Source organism: Triturus cristatus, chromosome 6, assembly GCF_964204655.1.
Source record: "Triturus cristatus chromosome 6, aTriCri1.1, whole genome shotgun sequence".
NCBI classification, from domain to species: Eukaryota; Metazoa; Chordata; class Amphibia; order Caudata; family Salamandridae; genus Triturus; species Triturus cristatus.
In genome coordinates, this window is record NC_140589.1 from 1,465,890,445 (window position 1) to 1,465,912,353 (window position 21,909).

Here is a 21,909-nt window from a genome sequence, read left to right on the forward strand (position 1 = left end):
CACCAGCAGTCCAGGGCACCAACAGCAGCGTGTGCCCCCAATCCACTCCCAGCCGCTCCCTCTGCCGTAGCTAGTGTGGTCCGCCTCAGTCCCGCAGAGCACCACCTCCGTATCCGAAGCGTTAGACTGTGCAGACCGGGAGCATCTGACAGCCGCTCGAGCCTCTACAGCAGTCCCGGGAAACTCCTGGCGGCCAGACCCAACACTCCCTGTGTCGCAGGTGCCATGCAGTCGCCGCTTTCCTCCACAGCGCCGGTCCGCCCCCCTCTCACCAGCTCGGCGGCACCTCCGATGGATTGTGTGGCAAGTGTGGCGTCCGCCAGGGTGGCCAGGCCAAAGGTAGCACCCGCAGGTCGTCAGCGGCGCAGTCCGCCCGATGTCAGGGCAGGGGGCACAGCTACGCGGCGACCCCGGATCCTGCGTGCAGCATCCGGTCCGCGCCTCCCCAATCGAGGCCCCGGCTTCGGCCCAAACTCTCCGCACGGCGCCGGCTGCCTCACCGGCCGCGGGGAGACTCCGGAGCGGCGGCGCTGGGCGTCGCTTCGTTCCAGCGTTGTGAGCGCTGACTTTTGGCTCACAGCAAGACGCGGATCAGTGAACGGATGGCGGGGAGGACGGTCTCACCCCCGGAGCTCCTTCAGGCTGCGGCCATCACACTCGGCAGCTAGCCACGCCCCCCCTTTATAGTTTTTAAAGGGTTAGAAAAAAAGAGCTTTGTTGAAATACCCTGGATCTATCAGGCCAATTAGGAAAGTTTGCAACAGCCGTATCAATTTAGGGATATGCACAGCACCTGCAAGCACCAGTAATCACGTTCGAAATGGATTATCTAAGAACAGATCGCTTTTCTTTAACATTCACTTAATGGCATTTGTTTTTTGGTAACCACACTCCGTTTTCAATACTGCAAAAGGCCCTCAATTTAGTGCCATCATGTACAACTGTTTACTCATGTCTCAGATGTAGATGCAGAGTCTGTTGCAAACCAGCTCAGGCAACAGAATAGGGAACTGAGGCTGACTGGGATGCAAAAGAAAATGTGAAAGGTCTAAAAGTAAAATGAAAAATGGTATTTAGACGTGAACTGGCAGTTGGGAAGAGCAGGGACTCTGTAACCGATGGCATTCAGTAGGCAGAGAAGGAAATGTGATGTGGGAAGGAAGTGGAAAAAGCACTTGAGGCAGTGGCAAGATAATATGTCTGGTGAGGAAGGGAGGAGATGTAAAGGGTTGGAAGGTAAATGCTAGTAGAGTGGAACCTGGTAATCATGTGGAACCAGAGTAAAGCAGAATGGGGTAGGTAATCTCTTTGCATTAGTCTTAGAAAATATAAGAGTTGCTTTTATATTTATATATATATATATATATATCATGTCAGGACTTTAAACAGAGGTACGATGTTCCAATGCTCAGTTTCCTAACTTATGCCCCTCCACTGGCAATTATTTCTTTAACAACTACCTAATGAAAATATAACTTAAGCAAAATGAAAAGGGGGGGAAACCAACTAAATCATTGGTGCAGTGTCTGTGGGGGAGGACGAACAGTAGTGCTGCGCTAACAGCCACCACAAGAGCGTGCGGCCTCTGGAGTGCCTTTGCCCGCTGGGGGCCAAAGGAGCATGGTGGCCAGGGGGCATTCCTGTGAAAGCTTCCCAGCACCAGTAACTCCTAGGTGCCTTTCCATGCGCCATGTAGAGAAATTACCCCACTGAAGAAGGAATGGGTAGACCACGGCAGAATCTGTTAACAGCCTTAATTAGTATGTTTTATAAATATTAAGTAAAAGTACATTTTAGAAAATTACTCTTTACATGCCTGACCTGTCAGAAGACTAATTAAAATATGCCCCTGCCAGTGATTAGCCTTGAATAAGTTAGAAATGCATTACAGGAGCAAATAAAAGGCCGACCTGATTCAGCTGGGATAACTGCTCTGAACTCCTCAGAATATGCAGGTTGGGAGCTTTGGGCATCCTTTTTTTACACTACTGTGTCAAATCCTGTCTGACAGGTCTGCTGTGTTCATATAATGACCCTTGGGGCACACTTGAAAAGGGAGATAACAGAATGCCAAGAAATTCTTGTGGATCCCCTGTCTGGTTGCTGAAGAACTCTGTTTTTGCCCTACCAGACATTTGTCTCTGGGTATACATATAATCCTTGGGGTACACTTGAAAGGGAAGAGATCAGGCTGCAAAGGCAGTGCTTGTGTATCCACTTCCTGGTTGCTGAAGGACTCTGCTTTTGTGCTACCAGACTTCTGTCACTAGGTTTACTGTGGGTAAATTGAGAAGTCATTCTTTCCACTTAATGCTTGTTCTCCTTGAATGGTAGTGGTCTTGCTAAAGAATGGAAGCCTGTTGGTGTTGAGTTGTCCCATATTGGTAAAAAAGATAAAATAGGATGTTGCTATATATGCTTTCTCTTTTGCACATGTTTTGAAAAATGCTGTAAATAAATGAAATTTAAAAAAACTCTACAACCTAATTGAAACCGAATGTGGGAAAATATCAATGGAAAGAGATATGGTCAGTACAGGCTGCCTATAGACAAGCAAATAAAGATGGAAAGTTGCTGTCCAGCTCTGGTTTCCCTGTCCTCAAAAGGAGAGTGATAGTGGCACAATAGTTGTAGATCTGTTCAACAATGGCCATGCGTGCTTTAGACGCAGACCAGCAAGATACTTTTCTGTGACGCAATGACTATGCTGTCAGAGATATCTGTTGCTCACTTCCACAGTCATTGGCTTCCGAATCGTTGTCTTCCAAGAGATCTGTCTCACAGGTGGTGGGCTTCAGGTGGACCTGGGTTAGCGGTGGCCTGATACTAAGCAAGACAAGATATGGGAGGTTAACATTTAAATATTTCTATCCTATATGTTTAACGTATGCTAAACTATTTACTGTTTTCCACTGGATTGTATTTGAATATTAAGTATGTTATTTGGCTAATAAATTGTTCTTTATTTTGAAGCACTGCTATTTTTTTTGTGAACCTGTTTAGCAGCTTTAGCATTTAATACAATTATTTATTATGTCGGTGAAAGTCAACTAAAAAAGATTAGACAGACCAGCAATTTACTTATGTACATGCTTACCTTTCCATTTTGAGGGTTTGAGTGGCAGTCAGGAAGCCATTCCAATAAGGCCTTGCCAGAGGGATTCTGGATGTATGAGGTGTCTTTATTAGGTGATTTTAAAAGCAGGTAAGGTGAAACACCCATGAGCTCTAGGGGGGAGAGAGTTCCAGTCCAGAGCCAAATAGACCAAATGAATGTTGGTGGATCTCAGCGATCTACTTGATAGTGTTACGCAATAGTTGTGCTGCGGCGAAAAGGGGGAGGCGGGTCGATGAGCTTAAAATAGGCTCTGTGTTTGGCCAAGCACCAGTCAAATTTTTGGAGGTAGGGAGCGGTGTGTTCATGGCTCAGGAGGGTGGTTTGCAAAATTGTGAGTCGAGACATACTTAAGGAGACTCATTGGTAATTGGCTTTTGCATAGTCCAGATTGCTTAGTTATGATTAGTACCTTTATGGATTTTTTTTTCAGTTTTGCATGGAAAGTATAGATTGATTATTTTTTTTCTATGTTCATCAGTTTATATCGAGAGTCTTTGACTCTGTAGGACATAAAGAAGTCCAACCTCAGTCAAGAAGTAAAAACCATTAAAAGGTTACAGGGTGTGGGAGATGGAAGGAGGGAGCCTGGAAGGTAGGAGATGAGTGACAAGGCAGGTTGATGGCATCAGATATGGTGAGAATCTCGCTTTAAGAGGAGTTGAGCATCATTTAGTTCAGGGCCACCCAGAAATGGGTGACTACGAGACAATTGGAGATATCAAATTCTCGTTGAGGAATAGTAGATATGAAAGAGAATGTTTAGGTGTCTCTGGCATACAAGTGATAAGCCCAAAGAGTAGATGTTCACGTTCAAGCAGGAGGTATACATCTTTAATGGCAGAGGGCAAAGCCTTGACCATCCTCATAGAGCAGGTGCTGACTGTGGACTGATCAGAGCACCACAAGACTGTGTATGAGTGTTTTGGAGAGGTAGGAGGTAAATCTTTCATGATCAGACCCAGCTTTACCAAGAGAGGAATGCATGTTCAGCAAGATAGAATGATCAACAATTTAGGATGAAACCTGGCTCACAGTAGGCTGCAAAGTATGAACCCGGAGCATTCAGCAAAGCACCCTCGATGTGGAGGGCAGTCTGCTGACTTCCTACATATGTTATGGAACTGCCCCGGTTGCGGATTCTGGCAGTTCGTCCTAATGAGGCTCAACTCTGCCACGGGGTGAGAAATCCCTAGGTGGATGGCCCAATGCTTGATGGGACTCATTCCGTTCCGTAAGAAAGAAAAGCTCAGTAGGAGGTTCCTAGTCCTGGGGTTACTGCTGGCCAAACACAGGATTGTGATTGGTGGTTGTCTCCGAAACACCTGGAGATTGAAGATTGGCTGAGAGATATGGCTGAATGGATAAAAGCTGAGGGGTGGCACATGAAAAAGACCCGCAGGGATGAAAGAATAGACTATGATATGAGGGCCTGGATGGCAATGCTAGCGCGATTGATGCCGCCGGATGAGCTACCTCCGTGGACTAAGGGGTGGGCAGATATGCAACTCAGATGTTCTGTAAAACAACTGGTCATGAGAGACTGTCAATGATGATCTCATTCAAATCTTATGTGTTGATGTTAAGTCTTGTCCTTTATGTGTGCCCCTAATGCAGTGCTGTGCAGAATTACTTTTCCTTGGTATATGATGAACCTTGCCTGGGGTGAGATGGGAGGGGGGGGGGTCAGTTAATAAAAGAAAGGTATGTTCGCTAAGTTGGGACCCACATTTTGGCTCCACAAAGATGATGTATGTAAAATTTTCCCTGAACTGCTAATAAAAAATGTACAACAAAAAAAAAACAATTTAGGATGAAGTTGATGGGCCAAGAATGTTGAGTTGACTGATGGTTGTGTTGAACTGGGGTGATGAATTTGGAGGCTTGATTGACTGCAGTCTGTTACTGTTAAGTAGTGGAAATCATCATTGCAGAATGTGATACTACTATTGGTAATACTTCTTGGGAGGGTCGGTGTGTCCTACTGATTCCCACTTCAGTGGAGCAGACTCAGCAAAGTACTTTTAGACTTTAGTTTGATGTGGCTCACATAGCAGAACATTTCCTCCAGATGTGGAGGAGATGCCACCTTTGACACTCACCATTTGAAAAAACCAAGGTGGCTAATCATTGCAACACTCACTAAGGACCTGCTTCATTGGGGTACTCCTATATCAGGGGTGCATTTGTCATACAGAATTGCAGGTGACATATGGAGAAAGAAATAAGAGTATGAAACATGGACTAATTTTATGCTTGAAACAACGCAATAGATATATGAGAACGAGAATTTCTAAATGATCATTCTTGTAGCTTGCATTGTTCCTGCTTTTCTTCATTTCAGCTATGCCACTGAGACCTTGATACACCCTCGCTGTACATCTGTCTCCTTCAGATTTAAAGCAGGTGAAATTAGTCCTTCCTTAATTTTACATACTATGAACAGATTGTCCGGCGTTCAGCCTCCTGATGTTTTTAGTTTGCCAGGAGCAAGCAATGCTAAGAAGCGGCTACTTCTCGTCCTGGGTTCTGACAATGTGTTTTCTTCTTATGACTGGTAAACAAAATGCCATGCTGCACGTGAACCTAAGAAGGACAGCATGAACAGGCCTAACTGTTCACATACGTAGATTGAAATGTTCTGGCAGATGCATTGAGGAAAGCAGTTTTGGTCAATTATATAAAATGTGTTCTTAGATTAAATAAAAACTCTTCCTTTCTTTATCAGATCCAAGAATTTTTTTAAACAATGTGCCTCATTTATTGTTTTGCAAAAACAATCTATATCAGTTTACATTGATTCGAACAAAGGCTGGAGGGCTTGATATGAAGAACTGCATGAATTGGTCAGGCGAGATGGCAATTATTCAGATTATGACCAAGTCTGAGAAGAGAATTCTCAATTTCAAATTTCTCATAATCTTATTAATGGTAGATGTAAACTTTATCCTGTACGGCACATACTTAGTAAGGTTTTCTCCCTAAATGGGCCTTTTGATTCCTGGGGAATTGTAAAGAAATCCAATTTTTTTTTTTGTAAACAAATTTTATTAGGCAGTGGCAATACAATCCACAACACAAGATGATCATATAGCATAGGCATGGGGATCAGTATACAGTCATTGGTATCAATGGGAAGTCCGATCTTTGCAGCGCAGTACCCAATATCCAGGCTCCGGGTTTTTAGCCGTTACCGTTACAATCCCGATCATAGTCCACATTGCCATGCCACATAAATTACAATCAGGCAATCCCCCCCCCCCCCCCTAACTGTATTAACAACCTCACCCACCCAATCTCTTCCCCCACGCCCGCCGCGAATTACCCTGCTCCAGAATCTTCCCATGTCTACGCAGTTATAATCTCCGATCCATCAATGCATCATCCATGGTTTCCAGTTAATTACCGATAGAGGGGCTCTGCTGCCCCACATCTCCCCCCAAGCCTCTTCCTACTGCAGTTTTACCAGCTGCCAGTCTACTGGGCTACTTCATCACCCTCTCCCGTAGTGTCATTCAGTTGCTTAAGGTGCAGCATCAGAGCCTCCCAAGCTCTAGCTGCCTCCAGCTTCTTTTCACTGCCATTACGTCTAGCATCCCTCAGTCGTGCCGTTCCCTCACTGCCTGCCCAGCGCTCAAATTCCCTCCTTCACCTGCCTATATGAGGTCCCCCTCTCGCTTCCAATGGCTTGTTATATCCCGTTTTGCTAACAGCAATCCCAGATCTTGGAACTTACTAGTGACCTTGTTCTTGGCCGTATGTGGAATTCTGTGGAGCAGGCAATGCCCTGGGTTCAAGTGTTCCTCCTGTTCAGTAATGTCTGCCAACACCTCCGTCACCTACCTCCAGAAGTGTTCTATCTCCAGGCAACTCCAAAACATATGGAGAAACTGTGCGCCTATTTCCCCACACCTAGGGCAGGACGCCGTTGCCATGTTAAAATACTTGTTGAGATGCCCAAGGGTGAGGTACGCTCTATGAAAGACATAGAACTGTGTTGGTTGAAACCGAGCATTTCCGGAAACCTTACCAACCCTCTCCGCAAGCTCCATCCACCGTTTGTCTTCTATTGGCTCTCCTATATCCTCCTCCCACTTACGCTGTAGCTCTTGAAGTGGCGGGAGCGTCAGCCTACTCAACCTTTGATATAAACAGGTAATCGATTTGAACGTCCTTGCCGCCGTTACCACATTTTGGCATCCTGTATTTAGAGGGGGTTCAGTCAAACCACTCCCCCAATGTTTTCGGATAGCTGCTGTCAGGGCCGCGTGAACCAAAAAGTCACCCCCGGGTACCTCATTCCACTCACTGAATACATCGAAGATCAACAGTCCGCCATACTCATATAACTGCCCCACCATGAGAATTCCAGCCTCCTCCCACAGTCCCAGCCTCCTCCAATCCGCCCCATGTGGTAGCTCCATACAATACTTCAATGGGATCTCCGGCAAGTATGGTCGCCTTATGTAAGCTGCGAGTACAACACTTATGGGCTACCCATAATTCTGTTGACATGGCCCTTTCTGGTACAGGCAATTGTAGCACTACTCTGGCCAAGAGATTTGGTGCCGGACAACCATCGCCTTGCTGCGCAGTACCCCGAAGCAGACTAGCCGCCCATTTCGTTAACCATTGCATTTGAGCTGCAATATAGTAATACTCAAAGTCCTGAACTGCTAATCCCCCATCTGCCCTGGGGTGCATCCGGGTCTGCAAGGTCATTCGTCTCCATCCAGCCCCCCACTAAACCTCTGTCACCAGCTTCCAAAGATGCCGAAATGCAGGGATCCACACCGGCAGCACCCCAAACATATATGGAAGTCTCGGGAGGGTCACTATCTTCATCAATGGCACTCTGCCTATTAAGGATAAGGGGAGCGTGCTCCAAAAGTCAAAACTGGCCTTTGTCCCCTGAATTATTTTTCCCACATTTCCCTCTAAGAGATCCGTGCTATCATGATATATTTGCACCCCTAGATACGGAATACATCTCCCCTCCCATTCAATGTCCTCCACCGTCTGCGGCTTTGCCCGCCTTTGCGTGATGGGGAATAGACAGGACTTGCTCCAGTTAACCTTGAGGCCCGCTACTCTCTCTAGGGTCACTAGGATTCCCCTAGCTCCCTCAAGATCCTTACTCGTGTTGCTGAGAAACAAAATAAGATCATCTGCATACAATGCTATGTGGTGGACCCGTCCATAGACCATGAGCCCTTTGTACCAATTCCCAGACCTGGCCTTAGCCGCTAACGATTCCATAGCCATTGCAAACAGCAAGTGCGATAGCGAGCATCCCTGTCTCGTGTCACTTTCTACCATATACCTGTCTGATGTACATTTCCCAGTCCGGACCCTGGTTGTGAATAATAGAGCAGTCCAGTCCACAAACTCCTGTCCTAGCCCAATGGCTCGCATCACACTAAATAAATATTGCCATTCTAGGCTATAGAAAGCTTTTTCGATATCAGTTGCCAGAATAGTAGCCTCTTCCTTACAATAAGAATTTGCGTCCATCACTCGGAGCAATCTCCGAACATTCATTGCTGTATTGCGTGATGGTATAAAGCCGGCCTGATCCCAGTGTATGGGACCCAATATATGTGGCAGTAGGCGAGTAGCCAGTATCTTGCTCAGGATTTTGTAATCCAGGTTAAGCATTGACAGGGGGCAATAGGCCGTCTTCTCCTACGCCTGTTTCCTGGTTTTAATAAGGGAACAATCAGCGCCTCTCTAGTAGTTCCCGGAAGCTTCCCTTCCTGCTTTGCCTGGTTGTACAAGACAACCAACTGGGGTCCCAGCATGTCAAGATATTGAGCATAAAATTCAATAGGGAACCCGTCTGTGCCAGGCGTCTTGTTCCTGGCCATGGCTTTAGTAAAAGAATCCAGTTAAACAATCAAAGTGTTCTTTTAGGGTGATGTCTCTGCAGACATTTGGAAACAAATGTTGGTGTTTTACTATAGATAGCATGATCAAGTATACAGCGAGCTTTGAAGATAACTCGCTGTTGAATAGGCAGCCAGTGTTGAGATTTCTAGGTGGGTGGTAGTAGAGCTAAAGCAAAAGACTTCTACACCTGTCTGGTGGCTTGGTTTTGATTGGCTTGCAAGCGATGAATGAGAAGATTACTGCAGAAGAAAGGCACATCTGCTCAGAGCATAGATTTTATGAAACATGCTCGGTGAGTATATGTGATTGAAGGTTATTGATGATATTGTAGACTTTGTCTGTGCCAAAACATTTCCAGGATGTGCAGAATTGAGCCTTACCTGTTGTAAATGATTTTCTTGTTCATGTATTCATTTGTTTACCAAATCGTTATTTAATTTTCAGGACCGTGTTGCTGCTGATAAGAATAATTCTTGAATACTGCCAGTGTGTGGATGACATTCCTTCTATAACCACAGATATGCTAACACGCTTATCGGATTTACTGAAGGTAGGGTATCCTGATTAAGTCATCTAGGACACAAACAGCACTATTTCTATTCTATTTATATCACTAGTTTCACCATTTACTCTACAGATATGAATGCTCATACATGAGCTGCCCAATAAATGCAGAAATTTGATCATATTTTGTAAAAATGTAAAAAAACAACATCCATGTACAGAACACCAGTTATCTCAGATTTTAATTGTATTTCTAGAGAGAGTGATGTGGATAATATTAGGGTGTCGTCCTTCGTTGTCTATAATCATGTCCTCTTTGTATTGCACATTTTCACTACATCCTTCAGTGATAATCAGGGTGTTTGCCACATGAAACTTTGCTTTCTTTGCTACAGTACCATGTTTTCCTTGTTTCTCCCTGGGTCTCCATTGTCTAACTCTTTGTGGATGATCAAGCCATTAAACCGTAGCCCTGTCTTGAATGTTTTGGTCAGTGTTCTTGGTTTGTTGCTGTTGTGCTGGGTTTGGACCTATATGGTGGATTTTATGTCTGTGTACTTCCTCGGTAGTATTGATTTTTTTTACTGCATCTCTACATTGACTTGCTGCTTCTTTCATATGTTTTCATTTGTGATTACAATCTCATGGAGAGAAAAAGGCAAAAAGTGAGTGCATATGTGACTTGGGAGCCAGGTTAATGAGCTATGTATATGGTTACTGATGTAGGGAAGGTTACTATTTGGGTAAGAGGAAAAGCTGATCCTCAATGTATATTCTGGTTAATTGAGTTCATATTGTGACCACAAATGAAATCATTTTTTTGCATCTAAGTAGATTTTGTAAACCATGGACTCTTAAGCGTTCATTTGTGTTTTGTTCTATTGTTTATTTATCCTTAAAAAGTTAAGAACATGGAAAACAGTATTGCCAGATAACAATTGTAAAAATATAAAAGCTGTTTGCACCTGCCTAAAATCGAATGATTTAAAAATTGGGATAATAAAATTTCTTCAGGGAGTCTTATAAAAGTTACAAAACATTATAAAATGAAGCATGTCCTGCGGTGACTTACCGTCGCAGCCACAGGACTCTGAGCTGTTGAAAGATGTAACCGCCAACAGCATCATGACGTGCTTACTCATTCATGTTTTGCATCATCGCCCCTTTTTTTGCTTTTCTTTTCTTTTTATTGATCTAGCACCGTATCACCTAAAAGCTTTCAATAAGCTAATCAGTTAAAAATTAGTTGCCTATTGGTTTTTGCCAGTGCTTGTTTTGTTATGTCATCAGGCCCTGCCCCGATACAAATCCTGAAAACCGTTGGTAGGCACTTCACAGCATCTGACTCAGTTTAGTTGACATAATGTATATTGTCCTTTATGTATGTGAGTTCTTTGAATTTTGTGATAAAAAAAAAAAACGAAGTACTGGGTTCCACTCTAGCTTAAAATCCTTATTTGAATGATTATTGGCTATGATCAATTCTTTCTTGGAATAGAAGCTGCCAAATCCCGTATGACCTAGGAGGTGGATGCTTGCCTTACTGCCAGTAAAGTCTGAGCAATTTACCTCCATATTCCCGAAAACAATGGAAAAAACGGAGCCACTTGTTGCCCCAAAAAGAACACTTCTGGGTCTTGAGGTAGAGTGTGTCAAACATGTTATCTGCCTTAGCACATCTTCCAATACTTTGTGAGCTTCATACATTTTCAAAACATATATAATATCATATTTCCTACCACAACCATACCAAAAAGTTGACCTCCCTCTGATGCATTTTTCAAATCTAGAAGGTGGGTGGTACCATGGTAACAACAGCAAATAAAACTACTCTGAACCATTCGCATTGTTAGCTGTCTTGGGTACCCTCAACACTATTTCTCTCAGTTCCTGTCCAATAATTGCTTTTCCAGATCCCTCGTGCTGCCTTAAATGCTCTCTTTATCACGCTAGAGCCTCCAGGATAATCTTTTAAAAGCTTGGGACTAAACAGTTCTCCTCTTTGTCCTGCAATCACCATTCAAACATAGTTAGGTGTCTGGTTGCTGCGTCCTTGATTGGGTGTAAGAACCAGTATCGCGCTTGATTCTATCTAAACCTTTCTTTTTCAGGCGGCAGAAAATGTGTCATCTGTTCAATGGATTTATTAGTCTTTGTTTCTAACATGATCTGAATCATCTTGCAGCATTTGTACTGAAAATCTATCGTCTATGAATGCTGCTCTGAAATCTGGGTTGATTTGTTGTGGGACGGAATGCTGGACAATTCAAACATTCACCCCCAGTCACAAGGATCTGGGTTAAATCCATCATTCTTTTGCTCACCATGCCATCCCAGTTTAGACCTGATCATATGCAAATCAGTCTTGACCCTGCTCCTCATGGGAACAGTCCAGCCCGAACTGCCAAGCCAGGTCTTCCCTGAACCGGAAACAAGCATCCTGGGACCGGTTTCGGGGTAACATCCCTCATCGGCGAGGCTAGCTTGAATCCAGTGGATCAGTGAGCACGGGACCCACATCTGGGCATATTCTTCCTACCTAATGTGACAAAAGCAAAAGGAACAAATGATGGACTGAATGCTGAACAATGCAAACATTCACCCCGAGTCACAGAGATCTGGAATTAATCCATCGTTCTTTTGCACACCACGCCACCCCAGGTGAATGTTTGCATTGTTCAGCATTTAATCTGGCTGGGGGAAGTGGAAATCAGATACTTCTGGCCTCCGGTGGAGACCCGACTCACATCTACTTGTTAGAGTTGAGGGCGATTCGCTTGGCTTTGAAGGCCTTCTGTCCACAGTCAAAGGAAGGCTGGTGTTCATGGGCAGTGCAACCGCCATGTGGTACTGCATCAAGCAGTGTGGAGTGGGGCCCTATGCCAGGAGTCTTTCTGCTTCTGGAAGTGGCTGGACCACCTCTGGATTTCTCCGGTGGCTAATCACCTGAAGTGATCTTAAAGCAACAGGGCAGAAGAACTCAGCCACAGATGCCTACCGTACAACGAATAGTACATGCATTTGGAGTTGTCACAGTCCAGCAACCAGCAGTTGTAAGAACCCTGGCTAGATCTTTTCACCACTGCTGAAAACGTGCAATGTCAGCACTTTGGGGTGCTGAAGTTTCCAAAGCAGCTCTCATTCGGTGATGCCTTCCATCTAGAGTGGAGCTGAGAACTCCACATGCTTTTCCGCCACTACCTCTCCTGCCAGAATTCTGAAGAAGGTCAGTAGCGACTGGGCCCAAGTCATTCTCGTGGCACTGGATCAGGCCAGGAGAGTGCAGTCCTGGGAATAAGCATCTGTCCTCCAATACATTGTAACTTTGAGATGATCGTCTTTCGCAGCAGGAGGCCCTGCATACGGTGCATCTTTATGCTTCGAGATTGAACGACAACAGTTGACCTCCTTTGACCTGCATCCCAAGGTCATTGATGTCATCTTGATGATAAAGCAAAAGACACACAATTGATGGACGGAATGCAGAACAAATCAAAACATTCACCCCCAGTCAAGAGATCTGGGTTAAATCCATCATTCTTTTGCTCACCATGCCACCCCAGTCTAGACCTGGCCATATGCAAATCAGTCTTGACCCTGTGCCTCATGGGAACAGTCCAGTCTGATCTGCCAAGCCAGGTCCTCCCTGGACCGGAAACAAGCATCCTAGAACCGGTTTCGGAGTTTCACCCCTCTTCAGCCAGGATAGCTTGATTCCAGTGGCACAGTAAGCCCAGGACCCACGTCTGGGCATACCTGGCACACTTAGGGTGAGAAAGCAAAAGACACACAATTGATGAACGGAATGCAGAACAAATCAAAACATTCACCCCCAGTCAAGAGATCTGGGTTAAATCCATCATTCTTTTGCTCACCATGCCACCCCAGTTTAGACCTGGCCATATGGGTCCTGTGCTCTCCATGCCACTGGAATTAAGCTATCTTGCCTGAAGAGGGTTGAAACCCCGAAACCGGTCCTAGGATGCTTGTTTCCAGTCCAGGGAGGACCTGGCTTGGCAGTTCGGGCTGGACTGTTCCCATGAGGCACAGGGTCAAGACTGATTTGCATATGGTTGGGTTCAAACTGGAATGGCATGGTGAGCAAAAAAACGATGGATTTAGGCCCAGATCTCTGTACTGGTGTGAATGTATGACATTGTTCTGCATTCTGTCCATCAACTCTTGTTTTTGCATCTTGGTGATAAGGCATCCCTCCACAGAATCGGTGTATGCCAGCTAATGGGCCAGATTTGTGGAATGGTGTGACACCCGACAAATTGACCCTTTACAGGTTAAGTTGTCTGTGGCTTTGTTTGTTCTGTCCCTAGCCCAGCAAGGACTTGTCTTTGACACAGTTAAGGACTATTTGACAGCTCTTACAGCCTTCTTGTGGGTGCTGAATCAGCAATAGTTATTCTGATCACCTGTTGTGGTGAGGTTTTTGAAATGTTAGCAATATTCGTTTCCACCAAAACCCTTTGTGACGTCCCAGTGAGACTTGAATTTAGTTCTTAATCTTTGTTGTGCACCGTTTTTGAGCTGCTGCACAGTTGTTCCTTAAGATGTCTGACTTTAAAGACGGTTTTTCTTATTGCCATAATAATAGCTAAACGTAAGGTAACTTCAGGCTCCCCGTGTCAATCCACCTTGTACCGTCTTCTTTCCTGATAAGCTGGTTCTAAGTTGGTTCTAAGGACCTAGGCTTCATTTCTCCACAAATTAGTCACTCTTTTAAATGTCTTTCAGGCTATCACCCATCCAGCATTCTTTGCTCCACATCATCCCTCTTAGTAAAAAGAGAGACTAATTTGTTTGGATCCGAAAAGAGCATTCAGTTACCATATTGGTTGTCCAAAGGAGCATAGAGTAGACGATCTGCTCTTTGTTGGATTATCTGGAGCTAAGAAGGACAAAGACGTGCAAAAACTGACCATATCCAGATACATTGTTCTCTGCTTAAAGTTCTGCTATGCACTGGTGAAAAAGCAGCTCCCAGAAGGCCTGCTGGCTCATTTCCGCAAGGGCCAAAGAAGGTGCCACTGCAATAGCACACGGAGTGCTTGTCCTAGACATCTGAGAGACCGCTAATTGGGGTTCTGTGCACATGTTCATGAAGTACTACTGCCTCAACATTCGGGTCTGTAAAGAGAGGCATTTTCTTTAATCTATACATGGAAGCAATGTCTCTTGCCACTACATTCAACCATTCTGCTGCTTTTATTATCTCAGGAAGAGTACTGCCGGCCCAGAATACTTACTGGTCTTTGCACCTCTGGCCAAATGAGCACCAAAATTTTATAAATCTATGCCTGCCTTGCTCTAAGCCACCTAGCTATTGTGGCGGTAGATACTGCTTTATGTGGTTTCACATAGAATGTTAATAGTTGCCTGTCACCATCATGTCAAAATTCTAGCATTCTATACTCTTAAACCTTCATGCAAGTTACCACACACACACACACACACACACACACAGGTATAGCTTCAGTGGGGGGTGTTACACCCCCCTAATAAATGTATTTCTTGATGAATAGTTGGGTACAGAGGCTTTCAGTCGGGTATAGTGGGGTGTCTGTCGGATTTCACCTGGGATTTTTGCATGCACACACTGACAAAAATGTTGAGTATTTGACAAAATATTGTGTTTCTCTTACTTAGTACTCCTACCAGTCCACATTCGTTTCCCTTTCCGTTACCCTTTAAGCCCCGCTCATGCACCCTGCTTGTCGTATAATGTATTTTAACATTATATGCCAACCTGATTGTTGGAAGATCTGAAGCTCTCACCGCGACAAACCCCCACCCCCCCAACTATCCCCCAATCTTACTGACCAAGCTACACACCTGCACACACAGTTTTGGACAATCCGGGAGTGAAGGATAGAAACCATGACCAGACATATTCTTTGTTCTCTTCTAGATATCAAAACGTACACCTTCTGATGAATAAACTCTGTTTCAGATCTCTAAAAGTTAAACATCTGAAACCCTTCTGAAAGATACTAAATGGAGAAGAGTTGCCAATTTCTGGGAAATCTGTTTCAAAGAAATGTAACAATTACCTGGCCATAAATCAAAAAGTTTGACCTGATGATCGGCACTCCTCAAATCTATTTTTGAGAAGAACCTCCCCAGGCAACATTAAAATGAGTTCATTAATGTTAGGTAAGGGAAAATTATCCATAACTACATTTTGATTAAGGCTGCGGAGGTCCACACAAAATCTTAGAGACCCATCAGTTCTTCTCATAATAACTACTGGAGACAACCATTCGGTCGCCTCAACAGGCTCTATTACACCATCCTCTAATAGCTGCTGAATGATCTTTTTTTACCTCCGCCCTTGCAACCATTGGTATCCGCCTGGCTGAATTTTTTACTGGAACAGCATTGTTCTTTAGTTTTATATTGTGCACATAGTTCTTGAACTGGCCCAATCTGTCCTCGAAAACCTCCCAATGACAAGACATGTCACCAAAACCATATGCATCCACCAGCATGACCTGTTTATCTGCTCTCGGGTTGACTGTGATTTTAAGATCATACTGGTGTATCCAACCTTAAATTGGCGGACCCTCAGGGGCTACATAAAGTTTCCCTGCTGTCTGCCAATCAGCAGATCTGATATTAGTATTTAAAAATCCTATGACACCGATGGCTACTCCCTGGTGCCCTTTGAGTGTGACATCTAAAGCGACTAGCGCTTCACCGGGCCATGTAGCATCAAATAAAACCCTAGGAACTATGGTGTGAAGAGAGCCAGTGTCCACCATTAAGGATATCAAAATGCCATTAACCTTGAAGGCCGCCTTAGGATGAGTAAGTCTCCTCTCCTGGTTGGAACTCCCTTCAGTTTTTCTATCCCATACCGTAAGTACTCTGAAGACCGCTTGCTCATCATCCACTATAGCCAACCTCTTCTCCGATACTTTGCACCTGCATGCCAAGTGTCCTTTTTCCCACATTTACTGCAATCCTTTAGAACTGCAAAGCATTCTTTTGAGTCTGCCAAATGATAGTTGCTGCCACATCTAAAACAGATCCTAGACGATTTCCCATGCACATTCACAGATGTTGAATTTTTCAAACCACTGCTTTTACTAGCACCGCCACATCCACATGCCAGTTGAGATCTTGCCATTACTGCATTGACTCAGATCGGTGGTGGTCAGCTGCTATGGCTCACCGCCTAAGGGCTTCCGCTAATATTCTGCCCTTGAATGCTCTCCACCTGCACCGATGAGACCTCCACAGCTCTGCTCAAACCGAAGATCAGCCACAATGTGTGTGCTGCGCTCCTGCTGCCGCCACAGTTCTCCGCTAAGCTCAAGGCAGCACAACGTGTGAAGTGCTAGCATGCTTGCGCACAGATCAGCAAAGGCACAACAGTCAAAATGGCATCCGAAGTTAACCCTGCCACACCAGCGCCAGTAACGAGACTCCCATACATGTCTCCTCTCACTGACTCCTCACTCCATGTCACAACGTGCAGTCTTCTTCACTCCCGCTGCCTCACAATGCCATCGCGGGTCTTCAGTTGACTCTAAATGGTGCAGAGCGCACACGTCAGGAAAAGCCCAACGGTATGGTCGGTACTTAAGATTCACGACCACCAACCCAACGCTTCTTTCAGATCACACCTGTCAATCTCGTTCCGCTTAGTGCCGTCTGGTCTCGACTTGCAGTCTTCACCGATTTACATGGTCATTGGGACATAAAACCGCCGTATTCAGCTCTGTGGGTTTGTGGTGATAGGGATCTCTGACCTCATCTGTCTCATACGCCCGGCTGTATCGTCGCCAAAATTGTAGTAATTAAAGCTCACACTCTGAATAGCATTGCAGGTTTGAGTTGATTGTATCGAGTAAAGAGACGCCACACCACAGTCCTGCCAGGCGCAGCTCACAAGTCACTGCCCAACGTACCACCCTTGCATTCTAAGCATGACATAATAGAACGTTGATGTGTCATAGGTAAATGTGCAGCCTCTGTCTGGACAAAGCTGCCTAAGCACATTACAACGGTTTAACATCTGAAACCCTTCTGAAAGATACTAAACAGAGAAGAGTTGCTAATTTCTTGTAAATCTGTCTCAAAGAGAGGTAACAGTTACCTGGCTATAAATAAAAAAGTTTGAATATCAAATAATGTCCCATAAAGAAGAGTAGCGAGCCTTAGGCAGTCTGTTTAGTCTTATTTCCTTCATCAGTCTACATATTAATGCGTCGGTTCCAAACGTGATGTCACCTACCACTGCATTGCCAGCCAAAACACAGTATCTATAGCAATTAATGGTCCTTTAAGATAAACTTGCCTGAAATAGTTTGGCTAGATAATTGTTATAAACTCTCCAGGCTTGACCATCTTCCCCCTGTATCTCTGTTGTTGTGTTGCCCCTAGAACTAGCATCTGTCTCTAATATAAATTCTGGCACACTTCCAAAAATAGCTTTGCCATTCGAATTTTCAATGCTGTTCAACCACCACTCCAGGTCTGTTCGAGCTTCTGAGGACAAACATGTGGAATCCACATACCATAGAACTTTTCGCAACTTAACTGTCTTTAGCCTCTGAAGGACTTTGAAATGCAGGGGGCCTGTAGAAGTTGTTTGAATCTATGAGGACAGGAGACCAATAGTCCTTGCTAAGTCCCTGAGTTTTACAACCTTCTTTCCTAAAATGTATCGAACCTCTTTCCTTATCATCTTTATCTTTTTCTGAAGCAAAAGTAACTGGATTCGTAGAGTATCTACCTGAAAGCCTAAAAACTCCAAGGACTGACTCTGTATTGAGACTGAATTTTCCTCATTCACATTGAATCCCAGGCTCTCTAGAAGTTCCCTTGTCTTACATATATGTTCAAGTAACTCTGTTTTTACCTGACTCATCAACAGAATGTCATCAAATATATCATTAATCGAATTCCTCTCTGCTCAGAAAGGCTACTACAGGTGTTAGAACTTTGGTAAAGCACCATGGAGAGCTGGATAAACCAAAGGGAAGACAGCAAAACTGGCATACTACACCTTTCCATTTGAACCAGAAATACTTCTGCGATTCCATTTCCATAAGAATCTTGAAGTGTGCATCTTTCAAAGGCGGTTTTACTAACCAATCTTTTTCCTGCAGGATATCCCGTAAAAGATGGATTTCCTCCATTTTGAAGTGACGGCAAACCAAATATTTCTTTAGGTCTCTTAGACTTATTACTGAGCGCCATCCCTTATTGTATCTTTTTTCCACTGGAAAGATGGCACTCACAAACCCATCATTTAAGTCTACTACTTTTATTATTGCTCCTTTCTGCAACATTCGAGTAACCTCAACATCTACCAAATTCATTCTCTCTTTGTCAAAGACAATCTCTTGGGGGTGAGCAGCCTGAATATGGGTTTCCCAGAAATCTATTTTGAAACGGATATAGTTTCCATAACCCAGGGTTCGTTCTCACCTCTCCCCCTTTGTGGAGAATATATTTTAGACTTCCGACAACCTTTACTTGGGGAGAACCAGCACAAGTTGTTCCACTCACCTTCGAGTTCTGAACCTTGTGATCAAGCTTTTCCCCCTCTAGTTCTAGATCTTCCTCTCTGCGGTAGAATCTTGATGAGGTTTGGAAGCCTCTGCCATAACCCCTTGAACCTTGGGAGTACTGGTTTGGGGTATAAAAATGGGACCTTCTAACTCGTCGGCTGGCAGCCCTTCCAAAAACGTGTGTTCCGATAAAATATCTCATGTTATATTGGGATTTACTTAAGGTCGTGAAGGTGCACACGTATTTGCCCAAGGACCTAATAAAGTTGTGTCCAAAAAGAAGGCCCCCCAAGGTTGGCTACTGATTCTTTATTGGCCAATTCAGTGAGTTTAGGGCTCATCCTCATAAGAATGACCGTCTTTCTTTCAGATATTAGGCCTGCGTTGGCGTTGCCCAACATGCAGACCACTCTTTGGCTCCAACCTCTTAAGAGCTTCTATGTCTACTTCAGTTTCATTGTTGTGTTTTTTCAGCCAGGTCCAGTATGCATGCCAAAGGGCCCAAGACGTCCAAGAGACGGCACAGTTCGAGGCCTTTTCTTGGGTCCTTACCTGATTTAAACAGGAATGTTATTAACTCTGAGACTAGGTTTTGTGTCTGGCATGTTTTGTCATCTATCACTAGATAGGGCATTCAGCTTGCATCAGATTTCGATGTTGCTTCTCACTGTTTAATACATTGTGCCACGTGAGACAGTGGCCACCATTCAGAGCTACGTGGGTGTTTTATGGCGTCTGGGCTGAACATATCCTTCCCCAAAGGGTCCTTAATTGGCTTAGTGGACGAAGTGCCCTGTAATTCCTTTTCTATACTCCCAAAGGTGTTCAAGCTCTCATCAGGATCAAAGACGAATTCATCAAACCCTTTAACATCACTATTGATATCGAACATATCATCCAAGCGTGAGTCCTGGCTCTCTATTGTGCGGCTGAGGATACCAATTCCTCCTGTGCTACAGCGGACACCATTGTCTTTTGTAGCGCTGAGGCTACCCCAGTCTTTTGTAGCACTTAAACTACCACTCACGGAAGACAGGGTTTCTTCCCTTTATGGCCTTTACCCAGTGTTCTTGGGTCTGTTCTGATGTCTTGTTTTTCTTAGTCTTTTTGCCGTTTTTTGGGGTTGTGGGTCTGTCTTTGTAAAACCAAGAAGTACTCCGCCTCTGAAGGAGTGCTCCTCTTCCTCTTAGACTTAGCTGCCTTTGATAGAGGAGTTTAATCCCTCTTCAAAGTACTTCCTAAACATTTCCTCACTTAAATTCAACTGATGGAACTCCTTCTCCTCCGTCATGCTGCCTAAGCATTAGTAATATGCACTGTAGATATCAAACTAAAACATTTGCTAATACTAATTCAATAACAATTGAAAGATTTCATTATGAAAGGTCTTACCTACAAATCTACAATATTTTTTTTATTTTATTATTTTATTTTCTTGGTCAGTCAGAGTACATTGTTCACAACATAGATACACATAATTCCAGATTACTGTATACAATAGTGTCATCACAGTACCATTCACCGGGCTCGCTACCCTCGTTGTCCATTAGTATACCGAACCTCAACCTGAACAAAAAGAGCAATTTGCCTCATTGCATCATGAAGCAGATAAAGGAGGGAACAAGTTTGGCATTCAGTACACATAATCCACATCGTCTGCAACCAACAGAACATAATGTGTAACAGCTCGTATTGTACAATAACTATGCACTCACTAATATACAAAATCAGTCCTCTGCTTGCGTGGAAAGGAGGTATTGCACCAGTGGTTCCCAAACAAAACGTGGACGAGAGGCCTGCGGTAGGTCCTCCGCATAGGTTTCTAATTGTGTTTTATAATACGTCATATCACTAATCCAATTTGTACATTTCGGTACCTGCTTACTGCCCCATTGCGTTGCTATTCGTCTTAGTCAACAGCAGCGCTATTGCCAAGAATTTACTTCTGCATGCAAGTTTGATCTTGCAAATACCCAAAAGGCATACCAAGGGCGCATTGGGAATCCGCTCAGACAGCATATGAGTGAGAGTGTTAGTTACATCCAGCCAGTAAGATTGGAGTTTTGTGCACGCACAGGCCATGTGTAAAAAATTTGCATTAGGGAAGCTACACCTGTGGCACTGGTCATCGACACTTAATCCATATTTGTGCAGCTGCATAGGTGTATAATATACCTGGTGTATAAACTTAAAGTATCATTTTAATGTTGCAGTTTGACGTAAGCTGCTGCAGTTGCATACAACTATAGTCCCAATCTTTGGGAATGGTTGTGCCCAACGTTGCCTCCCATCTAGTTAGAGGTCTATCCAGGGCACGGAACTGTTCGCGTTGTGCCGCCGTGTTCAGTTTTGTAACTAAGCCTTGCCGTGAAGTGGATGTTAATAGGATATGTAGTGCATTATGTGTCAGCAGTTCGTCCGGGAATGATGGATACAAAGCTTTGACCGCCATTCGCAGTCGCAGATATGCAGAGATTTTTAGGTATTTGCAGCTGTGTGCGTGTTATGGCTAAATAGTGGGCCGATCAACCTGAACCCAAAAATATGCACCGTCTAGCGACCCAGACTGTTTCTTTACACAATGTTCAGACCAAGGTCGCAGCTAACGGCTAGGGATGTGAACAACAGACAGTTCTCATGTGAAGAAAAGGCGAGCAAGCATTTCTCAAATAATAACATGTAACTGCAGTGTCGTGTGCAAAAGCACCAAAAGTGTCAAGATGGCTTTCTAACATCTAACGCGGTTATGCTAACTTGGCAATGTACGTATATAAATTGCAGCCCTCACTACACCTTCTGGAGCTACGGGCGATCCGACTTGCACTGATGGAATTCCTTCCCGCTGTCTGGGGAAGTGTAGTGCAGGTG

The 21,909-nt window shown here is 44.3% G+C and overlaps 1 protein-coding gene across 5 annotated transcripts in view; it reads left to right on the top strand.

Annotated features, from left to right (window-relative positions):
• VPS54 (VPS54 subunit of GARP complex) overlaps positions 1-21,909 on the top strand; it is a 541,872-nt gene that overhangs the window by 362,916 nt on the left and 157,047 nt on the right. For all 5 annotated transcript variants that reach the window (XM_085612543.1, XM_085612546.1, XM_085612547.1 and 2 more), the window contains one exon: positions 9,449-9,554. In XM_085612543.1, the coding sequence (XP_085468669.1) occupies positions 9,449-9,554 (106 nt within the window). The remainder of the gene's footprint in view (positions 1-9,448; positions 9,555-21,909) is intronic.